Genomic DNA, 15,387 nt, shown 5'->3' with positions numbered 1-15,387 from the left:
ATCGCCATCTTCTTTTTCATCTCCATTATCGTCATCTTCACCGACATCATCAGCATCGTCATCGTGTATCTTTAGTTTGAGCTTATGAAATTTGATACGTGCAGCAGGACAGAAAAAAAGTGGTTGATGAGGGAGATCGTCGCCACCAGAAGCCATGGCTAGTGCATCATCACCAGAAGAGGTTGGGTTGTCTATTTGTGTTAATGTGAATACCAAAAATAATTTCCCATCAATTTCCTCCTTACGAAATACACCCACTGAACTCATGGCTGCTACAAATTAATGGGGAATTTGGATTTCTGTGTGATAAGTCTTCTCCTCCTCTCTTTTCCCATATATATATATATATTAGCTAGCCATTTTAATATAAAAACTTGTGAACACAGCTAACTCAGTTTGGATTTCTTGTGATATTCTTCTTATCCCGTCGCATATATTTTTATTTTAGCCAAGTAGACAGGTAACGCTATTTAATATATTTTTATTTTAGCCAAGTAGACAGGTAACGCTATTTAATATAAAACCTGTGATACAGGTAACGCTATTTTCATATTCTTTGTTTAAAGTATGTCCTTCATTATTAATTTCAAATCTCTGGACAATCTTTTAATCTTTTATATATTGACTCGTATTTTATTTTAGGAGAGAGTCAGGAGACCGTTTCTATCGGATACCATCTGGTAACGGAAAATATGTCACGTAGGACAATTTGCACAATAAATAAAGTGTACAATAGTAATATACTAGTAATATTGTTACTGTAAGAGTAAGTGTGTAACCATGGAAAATACAACAATCCATATATAACGTTGGATTAAAAAATAGTTAGGTTTCGTATTTTTAGTTATCATCGAAAACAAATTTCAAATTTTTTTTGGACTAAGCCTAAATTTAAAATCTTACTAATATTAGTTATCAACATTGTTTTTTGAGTTTTTCTTTAACTGGAACAAACGAAATTTTTTGTCCCATCCGATATCCGCATATCAAATTCCCTTAGAACATTGACAGAAAAAAAAAACACAAAAAAAACACGTTCTATTTTTTCTAAATTATGTCCTAAAACATATCATCTTAAATTCTTGATCATCAAACATTCAAACTTGTCTAGTACTACGCACTATTTCCAACTTAAAAACTTATTAGAAACTATTGGATTGAGCATGTCTTTCCTATACTTTGTAACTCCGAGATCCGAACAGTTGACAAATTGTTAAACAAAAAAGTTGTAATCAATATTGTGCAAAAAAATCCATTTAATATATCCTACTATATTAATTGAGAAGTACAAATATGAAACTAACCTTAAATGTGTAAAAAATTACATTTAGTTGCCATTAGAAAAACTTAACTAAAATTAATTAATTAATTAAATAAATAAAATTAATTAAAAAACAAAAATGGAGGACACATTAAATAAAATAAATAAATTGCAGAAAAGTAAAAAAAAAAATCTATGAGAATCAAAACTAATCTGTATTAAAAAAAAATCAACTGCTAAGATATAAAAATCTAATCGAATAAAATCTACAACTACAAATTTTATCCTACTATATTAATTGGGAAGTACAAATATGAAACTAACCTTAAAATGTGTAAAAACTACATTCAATTGTCATTAAAAAAATAATTAAGATTAATTAAGTAATTAAATAAATATAATTAATTAAAAATGAAAATGGGGGACACATCAAATAAAATAAATTGTAGAAAAGTAAAAAAAATCTATTAGAATCAAAACTAATTCGTACTTAAAAAAAATTAACAGGTAAAATTTTAAAACCAAATCAAATAAAATATACAGCTACAAATTTTATCAAAAAAAATTTTCACCACTGGTTAAAATTATTATAGACAAGAAAAGGAAGCCATAGAAAAAAACAATGAATGTTGTTTTTAAAAAGGTTTTTTAGAACTTTTACTAGCTATATTTAGTTGATTTTTTTTACATGTTAGTAAAGATTATGTTATTGACAAAGGTTTAAACAATTTTATTCATTACATGCAAATGTTTTATTGACAGGTTTTCAATAAACATTTTTAAAATACAAAAATCATAATATAAGCAAACCAAATTTTTAATCACAAACTATTATAAATAACATAATAATAAAGTAAACTATTACAAATTTTTATTAAAAAAAAGTTCAACCCGCGGAGAAGCGCGGGTTAGTACCTAGTTTTAATAACTGCGAGTTGGAATTTTTTTTAAAGAAGTACCACTAAACCTACTTACCTTTAGATTGTATTCAACCGTAGACGCAATATAATTATTTTAAAAAAAATCAATTGACACCATCCTAATGGTTTAGTCCAAGAGGAAGGTCGTGGCCACCATAATCCATGGCTAGTGGCTTCATCGGAGGAGGTTGAGTTGTTTGTTTATAATAATGTGTAAACCAAAAATGATTTTCCATTTTCCTCCCAGGGAACTCATAATTGTTAGTTTGTTACAAACTTACAATGGGGTTTTGAATATTTTGTGATATAATTTCTTCCTCTCCTTCATTCTTGGATATATACATATTAGTACTCATTTACAAATTGCAAACCAAATTTTTTTTTATTAATACTCCCACTTGAGTACTTGACAGTATTACAAACAAAATTTAAAAATGTCACACTCACCCTATTTTCAACTCAGAATATCCATCTTTTTTTTTTAAATAGTAAGATTAATCAACATAAAACTAACTTTGTTTGATATGTTTATATTTTTGCATAATACAGTGTACTGTATTTATTTTTGGTCAGTGACCTATGGTCATTCTATATTCATATAGATAGTCGTTAATTATTGTTTTCGACTCTCTATACGAGCTTTCTTTAATTGAATTTCTGTTTTCTATTGAGAAAGCCAGAAAGGGACAAAAGTCGTTGAAGACGGAACATTTCAGGGATTCACGTAGGACAACGTTAATTTATAGAAATCCCACTTGGTAAACATAATTATCCCTCCGTTCCAACTCTAAACAAATTATAAAGAACTCCCAAATGCTAAATTGACTTACTTCCACAACGATTCAATTTCTTTGACGATTAATCAACTAGAGTTAGCAAGCGTTACGGAACTAACCGTTGCTAGATGATTGAGTTTGTTTCTTGTCGGTTGGGTATCAACTATCGGTTTTTGGCTTTGCCTTAATTCCATCTCGAAAAGTTGTTGGTCCGACCGTTCGAGCACACATATAAAGGCCAATTAGCAAGATACTATTTGTGTGCTCAGACCAACAACATTCTGTGACAGAGGCTGATGAGATCGGTAAAATATCATTTATTCACACTCTTTTGTGGCTCGGCACATGTCGTATGAAGAAAGCCAGTACCATACGTTGTAGTACTACAACAAATATGCACATTGTTAACCAGAGAAAAATGCTATCATAGGCCTTTGATAACGTTTTCATGAGCGCTGTTTTAGGGCACTGTTATTATATGTACCCCATATACAATAGCACTAATTACGTATGCTATGTTATATTTTTATAACATAGCTTTAAGAAATTGCTATATTATCAAGATCATAATTTTGAAAAAATTTATACAACATTTGTTTTTTCGTGCTATGTTATAGTTTTATAGCATAGCTCTAATAAACTGCTGTATTATCAAGATTATAATTTTGCAAAAATTTATACAATATTTAATTTTTCGTGCTATGTTATACATATCTAATATAGCTGTTGCGAAATGCTGTTTTATCTTGTTTACTGTGCTATGGTATATTCTTTTATCATAACGTTTACCTGTACTTTTATAGCATTTTCTGATATGTGATTATAGCACACATAACCTGTTTTATAAAATCTCATAAAATCTGATTAATAAACGTCTCAGATCCAAAATACATAACAAAAGTCTCAAGAACATCAGTTTACCATCAAAGTCTCAAGAACATCCAAAATAAACAATCAATCTCAAGTACTTAACATTACACAATAAAACCGTTCAGTTTAAGACATAATGACCTTATTCTCTGGCCAAGCAATGCAGGAGCTAAGTGCATCTTCAATAATCTCTATTTCATTGGATGGCCTCCAAACGNGCATTTTCTGATATGTGATTATAGCACACATAACCTGTTTTATAAAATCTCATAAAATCTGATTAATAAACGTCTCAGATCCAAAATACATAACAAAAGTCTCAAGAACATCAGTTTACCATCAAAGTCTCAAGAACATCCAAAATAAACAAGCAATCTCAAGTACTTAACATTACACAATAAAACCATCAGTTTAAGACATAATGACCTTGTTCTCTGGCCAAGCAATGCAGGAGCTAAGTGCATCTTCAATAATCTCTATTTCATCGGATGGCCTCCAAACTTTTACATTTTTCACCTTCACAACATCTATCCACACTTTAACTGCATTAGAACCCAAGCGAGTAAAGTGAACCTTATGTTCTGGATCATTTGTTCCCCATCGTCCTTCAGCCACAACCCTATTCTTTTCAGTTAAATCCATCAACTTGCACTTCTTATTCTCCTTGGAAATAACTTTATTAATGCGCTGCCATGTTTACAATATAAACCATCAGTCATCATATAATTAACAAAAACAACTTCATAACATATGAAAACACTTACTGGAGACTTCCTGAGAGGAGACTGTGATGGTAAAGTATTCTTTATTGGTGATATTGGACCCGTTGCATCATCAACAGGAGACTCAGAACCAGATGCAGACTTAGAAGACATAGATGCAGATTTGGCCTGCGATGCAGCCTTTGAAGCTGTTGCTGAAGTTTTGGACTCTGTAGCAGACTTAGAAGCTGTGGCTGCAGACTTGGCCTTTGATGCAGACAAAGAAGCATGTGATGTAGCATTCTGACCAGTTGGAGTTGAGGGATTTTCAAAATCAACCTTACTCAGGGGCCAAGATACGTAAGCCATCAAACAGTCCTCAAGAAATGACATTTCAGCTGTAGGTCTCCATAGTGATGTATCAGGCTGCTTTACTGAATCCACAAATACTTTAACTGCTTTTGGTCCAAGAGGAATTCCGTTAACCAACGCACTTGGTTCTTGTGTCTCCCAACGCCCCTCAGCAACAATGACGTCACCCTTAGACAAATCCAATAGTTTACATTTGTTTCCTTGTATACCCTGTTAAACACAATCAGTAAACAAATCCAATATAATTAATTAGCATTATAGACAGGGGTAATACATTGCTAACACATTGCTAGAAATTATAAATACCATAGGGGCAATGTCTTCCATTTGGATGTTGTTGTCTACCAGTCTACACTTATCAGTTGGCCATGCGATTATATGTCCAACAGCTTCTTTCATATGAAAGATCTTTTGTGCAGGTCTCCATAGAAATGCATCTGGTTTATATGCAGCTTCAACTAACACTTTGAGATCATAAGGGCCAAGACGACAGTCATTCACTATGTCATCTATAGATGAATGTAATTATTATCAGACTGCTTTGTCTAATAATCATCCAAGAAAACCCCAAAGGAAATGAGAAAATGGACTACATATATGTTTAAGAATCCAGCCGCGCCACTGCCTAGTATAGGAGAAGAATTGAATCACATTTAAAGTTCTTGTTGGACCTCAGATACAAAGAGAACTAAAAGGAGATTGAGCTAAAGAGAGCAATCAAGAATTTCAATAACAAAGGATTAAAACTCTAACAAAGAAATTTTATTTAATTCTCTTTCATGGAATTATAAGATAAAATATTTGACAGTGATTTTGCTTATTGTAAATTTCTTTAATCAAGGTAATGAAAATAAAAAATCACATAAAACGTTTCTTTTCATTTTCTTAAAAATTGAACGTTAAAATCTCATAATTTAAATTTAAAAGAAAAACAACATAGCGCCGAAATATCAAAATACTTCAAATTAACAACTAACAAGAAAATAAAAAAATGGATGAAGTCGGTGTGGATGCTCAGTCATCATCATCACCTACGCTGCAGAGACAATATACAATTCACCGAACAAAATATTATGTTGGGCCTTTTGAAAAGTATTGGTGTTAAGATAGATACAAATATTGTTAATAAGATGTTAATGAGATAAATGTCAATCTCATGAAGATAAGTCCTAGTCTAGATTTATGTATATCTACCCATGAGTATATAAGGGTATGTGACCTAATGAATATGACAAGTCATTCAGAACCATTCCTTCTTCTTAAACTTATATGGTATCAGAGCAGATTCTCTAAAAAAAAAAAAAAAAATTATGAGTGCTTCCGATGATAGCAAACAAGTTGCAGTCGCAACACAACCCTCCAAGGAGATCGCAGTAAGTTCACCTTACTACCTTCATCCCTCGGATAATCCCAGATCTGTGATCTCAGGGGTACAATTGAATGGTGAAAACTATTCAGAGTGGGCCACCGAGCTGGAAAACGCTCTACGTGCAAAGCGTAAGACGTGTTTCATTGATGGGACCTTGCCAGCTCCATCCACCACATCTGAAGATTATGATCAATGGAGGACAGTGAACTCCATGATCGTGGGATGGATCCGTTCCTCCATCTCTCTGAAGATCCGCTCTACGGTGACGTTCACACCCGAAGCATACAAGTTGTGGGTTGATCTCAAGAAGAGATTTGCGGTTGGAAACTCTGTTCGTGTGTATCAACTGAAGGCGGAACTTGTTGCTTGTAGACAAGAAGGTCTCTCGGTCCTAGACTACTATGGGAAGCTCTCTTCCAAGTGGGAAGAACTCAACAACTACAAGCCAATACGTCATTGTTCCTGTGGAGGGACATCGCCGTATGTGAAAGAAAGAGAAGAGGAGCAGGTGTACCAGTTCCTGATGGGCTTGGACGAGTCTCGTTTCGGGAATATTTGCACCACCATCATTGGTACTGATCCGCTACCAGATGTGAATGAAATTTATCAGAAGATTGTTAGAGAAGAGCGGAGGTTAAACTCTCTGAGGAATGAGCACAAACCCGATGCAGTAGGTTTTGCTACACGATCAGAGACCCATTCTGAGGCTACGACACTGTCTCCACCTTTGGCTGCTGCAACACGAACACGGGAGCGTGTACCATCGTGTTCTCATTGTGGACGGAGGGGTCATGAGAAAACAAAGTGTTGGCAGATAGTTGGTTTCCCGGAGTGGTGGTCTGAGAAATATCAAGGGGCTCCACCAGGTGGCAGGGGACGAGGAAGCGAACGAGGATCATCTTCTGGCAGAGGACGAGGAACACCACAGTTCCGCGCAAACACTGCTAAAAAAACCTCGCCGCTCCCAAACTTTACACCTGATCAGATGGAGTCGCTGTAACGCATGTTGGAGCAACATAAGAGCTCCACGATCCCTGAACGTTTGCAAGGTAAAGAACAAACATGTGATGTTATTCTTGATACTGGTGCATCGCACCATATGACTGGGGATAAAGTCTCCTTCACAGTTTGGAGGATATGGTGTCTTGTCCTATTAACTTTGCGGATGGTAGTCAAGTGTTTGCTAGACAGTATGGCGTGTTGACATTGTCGAAGAAGATTTCACTCCAAAATGTTCTTCTTGTTCCAAATTTAAATTGCACATTGCTATCTGTTTCAAAGCTGTTGAAGCAAACGGGTTGTTTTGCTCTCTTCACTGATACTTTGTGTGTATTGCAGGACCGGTTTACGAGGACACTGATTGGCGCAGGTGAAGAACGTGATGGAGTCTATGTTTATCGGGATGTAACGGCTGCACGTGTGCACAAGGCTCAAGTTGTTGAAGACAAGACTTTGTGGCATCGACGGCTGGGACACCCATCTTTTCAAGTTTTGTCATTTTTGCCTTTGGTTTTTGGTGTTGGTGTTGAAAGTAGTACTAGGCAGCTTAGTGAATGTGAGATTTATTTTAAGTCAAAACAGACCCGAGCTGTATTCTTTGATAGTATCAATAAAGCTTCCGAATGTTTTTCTCTCATTCATGTTGATGTATGGGGACCATACCGTGTTCCTTCTTCTAGTGGAGCAAACTATTTCTTAACAATAGTAGACGATCACTCTAGGGAAGTGTGGACATACTTGCTTCTTGAGAAAAGCGAGGTTAAGATAGTGTTGCAAAACTTTTGTCATATGAGTGAAAGACAGTTTGGAAAACAAGTCAAAATAGTGAGAAGTGACAATGGAACAGAGTTTATGTGCTTGGAAGAATTCTTTGCAGAGAAAGGAATTGCTCATGAAACATCGTGTGTGGCAACTCCACAGCAGAACGATCGTGTTGAGAGAAAGCATAGGCACATACTCAATGTGGCTCGTTTGTTTATGTTCCAAGCACACTTGCCCATCAAGTTTTGGGGAGATTGTGTTCTAGCTGCTACTCATGTCATAAATCGGACTCCATCTACAATCTTACATGGCAAGTCACCTTATGAGATTTTATTTGGAGTCCCACCGTTATATGAAGATCTCAAGGTGATCGGATGTCTGTGTTATGCTCACAAAGTTGCTAGGGATAAAGATAAGTTTGGAACTCGAAGCAGAAAATGTGTATTTGTAGGATATCCATTTGGAAAAAAAGGATGGAAGGTTTATGATCTAGAAGCAAATGAGTTCTTTGTTTCTAGAGATGTTGCGTTTTATGAAGAGAAGTTCCCTTTTGAGCAGAAACAGTCCCCTTCTCTGCTCATCTTAGAACAAGGCACTCCCGTACAGATTGCGGATGTTTTTCGTGATACAGAGGTGAGTCAATCGTATGTCGAGGAAGAAAGTCCGGTTGAAAGAAGTCCACCAGTTCCTGTCGAAACAGAGGAGGCTGAAACAAGTTCACCAGTTCCTGTCGAAACAGAGGAGGCTGAAACAAGTTCACCAGAGAAGTACACAACTTTTTTTTGTAAGACTATATAATTTTTATAAGTTAATTAGAAAATAGGTTATATATTAAATATAAGTTGGTTAAAAAAAAACGTTATAAATTAATTGGTTAATATACACGTAATAATATCCCAAAGTATATTCTGAAAGAGAATATTCCAATGATTTATACAGTTTCCAAAATAAACAGAGAAGTACACAACTTTTTTTTGTAAGACTATATAATTTTTATAAGTTAATTAGAAAATAGGTTATACATTAAATATAAGTTGGTTACAAAAAAACGTTATAAATTAATTGGTTAATATACACATAATAATATCCCAAAGTATATTCTGAAAGAGAATATTCCAATGATTTATACAGTTTCCAAAATAAAATCTTTAGTATTCAATGTATTGTTACAAAATATATATTGTTAGTCATAGAAAGTAATAAAATATTGGTAATTTATCACACTTAATCGTGATTTCTGGGATCTTATTGTGCAGTTAAAAATAAAATCTTACCTAAGCACGTGTCATATTAAAACACTTTCACCAAACATATTCAAATTAAAATAAAGACAAACAACAAACATAACCATATCTCATACATAAAATAACAAAATTAACAATATAAAACTTACAAAATAGATGTTTTTTTCAAGCCTTCATGTTTAACATATGATTTTATTGCATAATGTTTTATCCAAAAAAACTTTTAAAAACAATCATATAAACTATATTTTATTCTAAAATTATAATATAAATAAAAGAAAATTCAACCCGTGCTCTAGCACGGGTCCTAATCTAGTTTGCTATTATTAGGGAAAAACAGACAATATTTTAAATTTGAAGTTACCCACAACAAATTTAATTTCTTTTAAGATCAAATACAGCTTCTTTGCATATAATATTGGAAAAAAATTAATTCATCAAAATACAGCCAAGACTGGTTTCTATATACTGTATTACTTTTTTGGTCAAGGAGCTAAGGTCTTTTAAAATTATTTGTTATGCGAAGTCGTTAATTATTGTTTTCGACTCTCTTTACGATCTTTCTGTTATATATTTTCTGTTCTCCCACTTAAGGGCATCTTTAAAGGGACAACTTTTTTTTGTGTTCTTAGACTAAATATATTAGAAAAATAATGTAAGATCAATAGTTAAGATCTTTTGTTAAAAAGTTAGTTATTGGGAGAACATGTTTAAGATCATAAGATTTAATAATATAATAATCAATTTTTATTGTATATTTGATACATGAATATTGAAGTTACATATTGATCCAAATCTTTCAAAAAAAATTCAAATGGTTTCAGATCGGAATTCGAAGAAAATGATTGTTTCAGTAACATTTTCTCACTTCAAACTACCACACAATACCAGAAAATGGAGTTCCAGATTATATCTTCTAATCACTAAAATCCATGAAATACAAGCTAACTTAAGACGAAGCTTACCATGGTTTCGAACGGGATGAAGGATGAAGAGGAAGAAGCTGCAACTAGGGTTTTTTGTTCCTCCTGTAAGAACGGTGGGGTGATGTTGTGTTGTGATGTCTTAACTAAGTGGTCTTTGTGCTTTTTGCGATCTCTGCAAATTGCTCCAAACTATTCTTGATCAATCCTTGCATTAGCGGTTGAAGTGCCTGAAGAAAACAAAGATGTATTGTAAAACATTAGAGGTAATTGTTACCAGAAGACATGATATTCACTCTCAAATCATTGAATAAAGAATGCTTGTTTACCGCTGCAAATGGAATAAGTAGCAGCGGAACTTCATATGCAAAGGTTAGCTGCAAACAAAGCAAAGAAGAACTCAGAAACGAAGAGACGAAACTGGTTAAATAATAAACATTGTAAACGTGAGTAACTATATATTATGTAGGGGAAATGACTAAATATATGATTGGAATATTTGCATACCTTATCCAAGTGTCCCCCATTACAAAGGGCTTGTACTATGAACAAAAAAGATCTGCTGTCCAGACTGATTTCCTTTTTACACATTACACTGTAAGTCTCCATGACAAACTACAGGAACAACAAATTACTGCTTTGAGGTTAGAGACAGCCACAACAAAACTTCAGTGATAGATAACTCTGAAACTATGCAACATATATAAAAACAGGTGCAAACAAAGTTTAATCATCCACCAAAAGACAAGCCTAAAGATATATCAACTTACCACAGGATCCGGTGATCGAGCACAATAATTAAGAATAACGTGAAAATCATCGGCACCAAGTGAATAATTCCCCTGTGTTAACTCTAAAAGCAGAGCTGACGCTCCAGGCCTCTCTCCGGATCGAAGGGCACTAACAATCTGCAATTGTAAGATCTTCCTAGTTGACTCATCTTGGCATCAAATGAATTCATTACCTGTATATGGAATCAATGCACTCCTCAAGTCACAAAATCTTGTCTTTTAACAATAATCCAAGTAAGACGCAATAGATTGTGAGAACAAACAGGCTAAATCAGACATACCTATCAATGTCGTGACACTACGAGAACAAGAACAACCAGCCCCATTATCAATTCCACTTCGTCCCGGTATCTACAATAAAATTCCCATTTAGTCAAATTGCAAATTTTTCAAATTTAACACTGATCGTTGACAAATCTCAAAGCTACACAAGGAATGGAACATAGAAACTAAACCGAGATACGTAAGGCGTTAACTTTGGCAACCAGGAGCTCAGAATAAATTATCAAGGAAACCGGAGATCTACCAAGAAGATATACATTAGGAATATTTACATATATCTCTTATATATTATTTACATTAGTATTTATCTTAGAATAGGAAACTTAGCCTTATCATATATTTACCATTATGTATAAACTAGGAAAGCGACCCGTGCGTTACCGCACGGGGAGGTGAAATTCTAAATTGAAATTTAACATTTGTAATTAATCCTAAATTCTTTCTTTTCTCAATCAATTTGATCATTTTCACTTCTTGCTATTGCTTTCTGCTGATTAAAAAGCCAAAGATTCATTTCAATGTTATTATATTTTATGTTGTTACACACAAAAGTGAGCCTTTTTTAGAGCTTGATTTATATAAACATTACTTTTAACCATATATAAAATTTCACTTATGTTTGTCTCCGACCATATGGTGCTATATATTGGTATCCTTTCTTAATTCGCTTTGTTGATCATTATCAATCAAAATACATATGAGGCTGTTTCTCTCTTGGTTTATTTACTATATCGAGAAAATACTAAATGCCACTTGTCGAAGGAAGGTCGAAGATTGGGATCGGAGTAGATGGCTGGATTGAGTTTCGTTTCCCCTTCACTTTGATACGCGATTTCTCTTTTCATAGATTACTGATTCACAAATCACAATCAATATTCCGATGCTGTAAGCAAGTGGAGTTTGTATACAAATGATTTACTATGAACATTACTTTTAACTATATATAAAATTTCACTTATGCTTGTGGATGTTTTTTTCTCTCACTTTTAGATATGTACAAAACCAAGTTTTATACGACCGACCAATCAAACCTAATTGGTTAGTATAGAGTAACTGACATTCTTCAGCTACAACTTTTAGAGATATATATTTGGCCATAATGCTTTCCACAGTTACATGCATGTTGGTCTCACGTTTTCCCTCAAAAGACCCCCTTCTTTCCTCCCTTTTAATGGGTTAATCTTGATTGCCTTATTTCCTACTAACACATTTGATACATGGATTTGTAATATTTGCTTCAAATCACATATTCCTCTTTGGAAAAGAAAAAAAAATCAAGACGTAACAGACTAAGAATGCATATAGATAAAAACTTGTACACTCATCAGCTATTCAATCAAAGGAAATCAATTAAACTACAAAAGTTCAGAAAATTAATAAAATATAGAACAAAGGATTTTATGTTGGTCTCTCCCAATCCATCCCATTCCACCGTGTCGGCTGCTCTCTATCCAGGCTGCATCCCCCTCTATTTGATTTTCCACTTATGTCTATGAATCGGTACCATCATGTTCTTCAATAAACGACAGCAAAAACAAAGTCAATGTGGTGAAACAGGTGATAATAATATCTCACCTTTTGATGTTCTCTTCTTTATGTTCAACACTAATTTTATAAATTTCTTGCATTTTCTTTTTTTTTTGGCAGATTCCAGATCACTATAAAAGTGACTATTATACATTATGTTTTTAAAAAGTTGTATATACAGATTAGAAAGTCATCAAAGACTAAATAAGTTACCTTTAGTAGATCTTTTCTTTCTAACTTGACTTGTCATTTGGTCGTGCTTACGCTTTCTATAATTTGATTTTGTGTTGTCACAAGTATGTCTGACTTTTTTTTCGGCACTCTCTATTTCCATGCTCATTTGTAATATTTCTATATATTATCAAAATGTTTGATACCCAGAAAGTATAAGAAATTATAATTCAACTAAAATTTTAAAAAACTTTATTTACAAAAAATGTAAACTAACCTGGATCATGAACATCTAATGGAAAAAAAAAATAATAATAACATTTATACCATGTTTGTTAGAAAAAATAAATAGGTTAAAATAAGAACATATTATAATTATACCATGTTTGTTAAAAAAATTTGGCTTATCCGTAGCTCTAGCATCACTGCATATCATCATGCCTCTTGTATCTTGGTTTTGCTTTTTCCAGAAAGTCAAAAAATAAAATCTGCACATTGAGAATCAAAAATATTAGCCATGCAAAAATATGGCACACGTACTTAATAACATTAGCCATGCAAAAACATGAAAACCGGAAAGGCTAAAAATTTTGAAGAGACTAAAAGTTAACAAAACTAAGATTAATGTATGAACTTAATAGTGTCGACTAACAGTAATAATAATCTAACCGAGAAACACTACAGGTCATTCGCAGCAAAAATATTAAATTACCTTGAAGTAGAGATTGATGCTTGAAAGTTAAAAAAATACTTCAATAATACAATTCTTTAGTACTCAGAAAATAATTTTTCGAAACTTGTTTATGTAGTCAAGAAAAGTTTATATATAATAAACAAAGAGGTGTAAGACATAGAGGTGTGAAATGTAAAGGTGTAAAAATTAATAGATGTGAAACATGGAGGTACAACAAAGAGGTGTAACACATAGAGGTGTGAAATTAAAAGGTGTAAAAATTAATGGATGTGATTTTTGAAACCAGGAGGTACAACAAAGAGATGCAAAGACTAAGAGGTGTGATTTAAAAGGTGTAAAAATTAATGGATGTGATTTTTGAAACCAGGAGGTACAACAAAGAGATGCAAAGACTAAGAGGTGTGATTTAAAAGGTGTAAAAATTAATGGATGTGATTTTTGAAACCAGGAGGTACAACAAAGAGATGCAGAGACTAAGAGGTGTGACTTTTGAAAGATGGGGGTGCGACGAAAAGACACGATTAATAATTTTAAACCGTTGGATTAAAACTAAAACTAATCTCATCCGTTGGATTAAAAGTTGACACACAAATTTATGTAGTCAAGAAAAGTTTATATATAATAAACAAAGAGGTGTAAGACATAAATGTGTGAAATGTAAAGGTGGAAAAATTAATAGATGTGAAACATGGAGGTACAACAAAGAGGTGTAACACATAGAAGTGTGAAATTAAAAGGTGTATAAATTAATGGGTGTGATTTTTGAAACCAGGAGGTACAACAAAGAGATGCAAAGACTAAGGAGGTGTGATTTTAAAGGTCTAAAAATTAATGGATGTGATTTTTGAAACCAGGAGGTACAACAAAGAGATGCGAAGACTAAGAGGTGTGATTTAAAAGGTGTAAAAATTAATGGATGTGATTTTTGAAACCAAGAGGTACAACAAAGAGATGCAAAGACTAAGAGATGTGATTTAAAAGGTGTAAAAATTAATGGATGTGATTTTTGAAACCAGGAGGTACAACAAAGAGATGCAAAGACTAAAAAGTGTGACTTTTGAAAGATGGGGATGCGACGAAAAGATACGATTAATAATTTTAAACCGTTGGATTAAAACTGAAATGAATCTCATCCGTTGGATTAAAAGTTGATACAAAAAAGTGGGTTTGTTATTATATATAGATAATCATCTTATGTTATTCAATAAACCAAGCCTTTCTAAATCATATCATGGTATTAGAGCAGAAAGCTCTTGTGACCTAATTTCTTTTCTACCGGCCGCCGTTGCTTAGCTTCAGCAACCGCTGCCTTCGTTCTAAAATCATTAACCTAGCCGCCGCTGCTACAATAGCCGGTGTTGCTTCCGCTATCTTCTACTATCGGTTTTCTATTAAACCTAACCGCCGCTGCCGTCGTTTTCTGTGAAAACCACCGTCGCTGCCGCTTTACTTCTATTTTGCCGCCGCTTCACAAGCCGCCGCACGTCTATACTCTGCTGTTTCTACAAGCCGTCGTTGCTCCATAAGCAGCCGTACCTTCCGCACTACTACTTCAGCCGCCATCTCTGCATAAGCGGTTGTTGCTTCATGTTGTCGCTTCGTCAAGTGACGACAACTACTTCTCTACGTACTACCTAACAAGTCGGTGCAACTTGATTTCTATCGAGTTATTTGTCATGCACTTGTTTGTGCATGGGATCTTTAAAAAAAAAAAAAAAAAAAAAA

The 15,387-nt window shown here is 33.7% G+C and overlaps 2 protein-coding genes across 2 annotated transcripts in view; one reads left to right on the top strand and one right to left on the bottom strand.

The window, feature by feature from the left end:
• The window catches only part of LOC104755409, a 4,046-nt gene extending 3,750 nt beyond the window's left edge, over nt 1-296 (bottom strand). The window contains exon 1 of the mRNA XM_019232227.1: nt 147-296. Within this exon, the coding sequence (XP_019087772.1) occupies nt 147-267 (121 nt within the window). The 5' untranslated portion in view covers nt 268-296. The remainder of the gene's footprint in view (nt 1-146) is intronic.
• Nucleotides 6,211-10,322, top strand: LOC109127039. Its single transcript, XM_019231170.1, has 4 exons — nt 6,211-7,265; nt 7,397-7,511; nt 7,608-8,797; nt 10,262-10,322. The coding sequence occupies exons 1-4, from the start codon at nt 6,211-6,213 to the stop codon at nt 10,320-10,322; spliced, it is 2,421 nt and encodes an 806-aa protein (XP_019086715.1).

Source organism: Camelina sativa, chromosome 2 (assembly GCF_000633955.1).
Source record: "Camelina sativa cultivar DH55 chromosome 2, Cs, whole genome shotgun sequence".
Lineage (NCBI taxonomy): Eukaryota > Viridiplantae > Streptophyta > Magnoliopsida > Brassicales > Brassicaceae > Camelina > Camelina sativa.
This window is presented reverse-complemented; position numbering and strand designations above follow the sequence as displayed.

Excerpts from the sequence above, each read along its gene's own strand:
- LOC109127039 (XM_019231170.1), top strand. The coding sequence starts at position 6,211 with ATGAGTGCTTCCGATGATAGCAAACAAGTTGCAGTCGCAACACAACCC. Across the intron at positions 7,512-7,607 it reads CACTCCAAAATGTTCTTCTT|GACCGGTTTACGAGGACACT; the intron begins GTTCCAAATTTA and ends TGTGTATTGCAG. Across the intron at positions 8,798-10,261 it reads GAAACAAGTTCACCAGAGAA|GATGAAGAGGAAGAAGCTGC; the intron begins GTACACAACTTT and ends AACGGGATGAAG.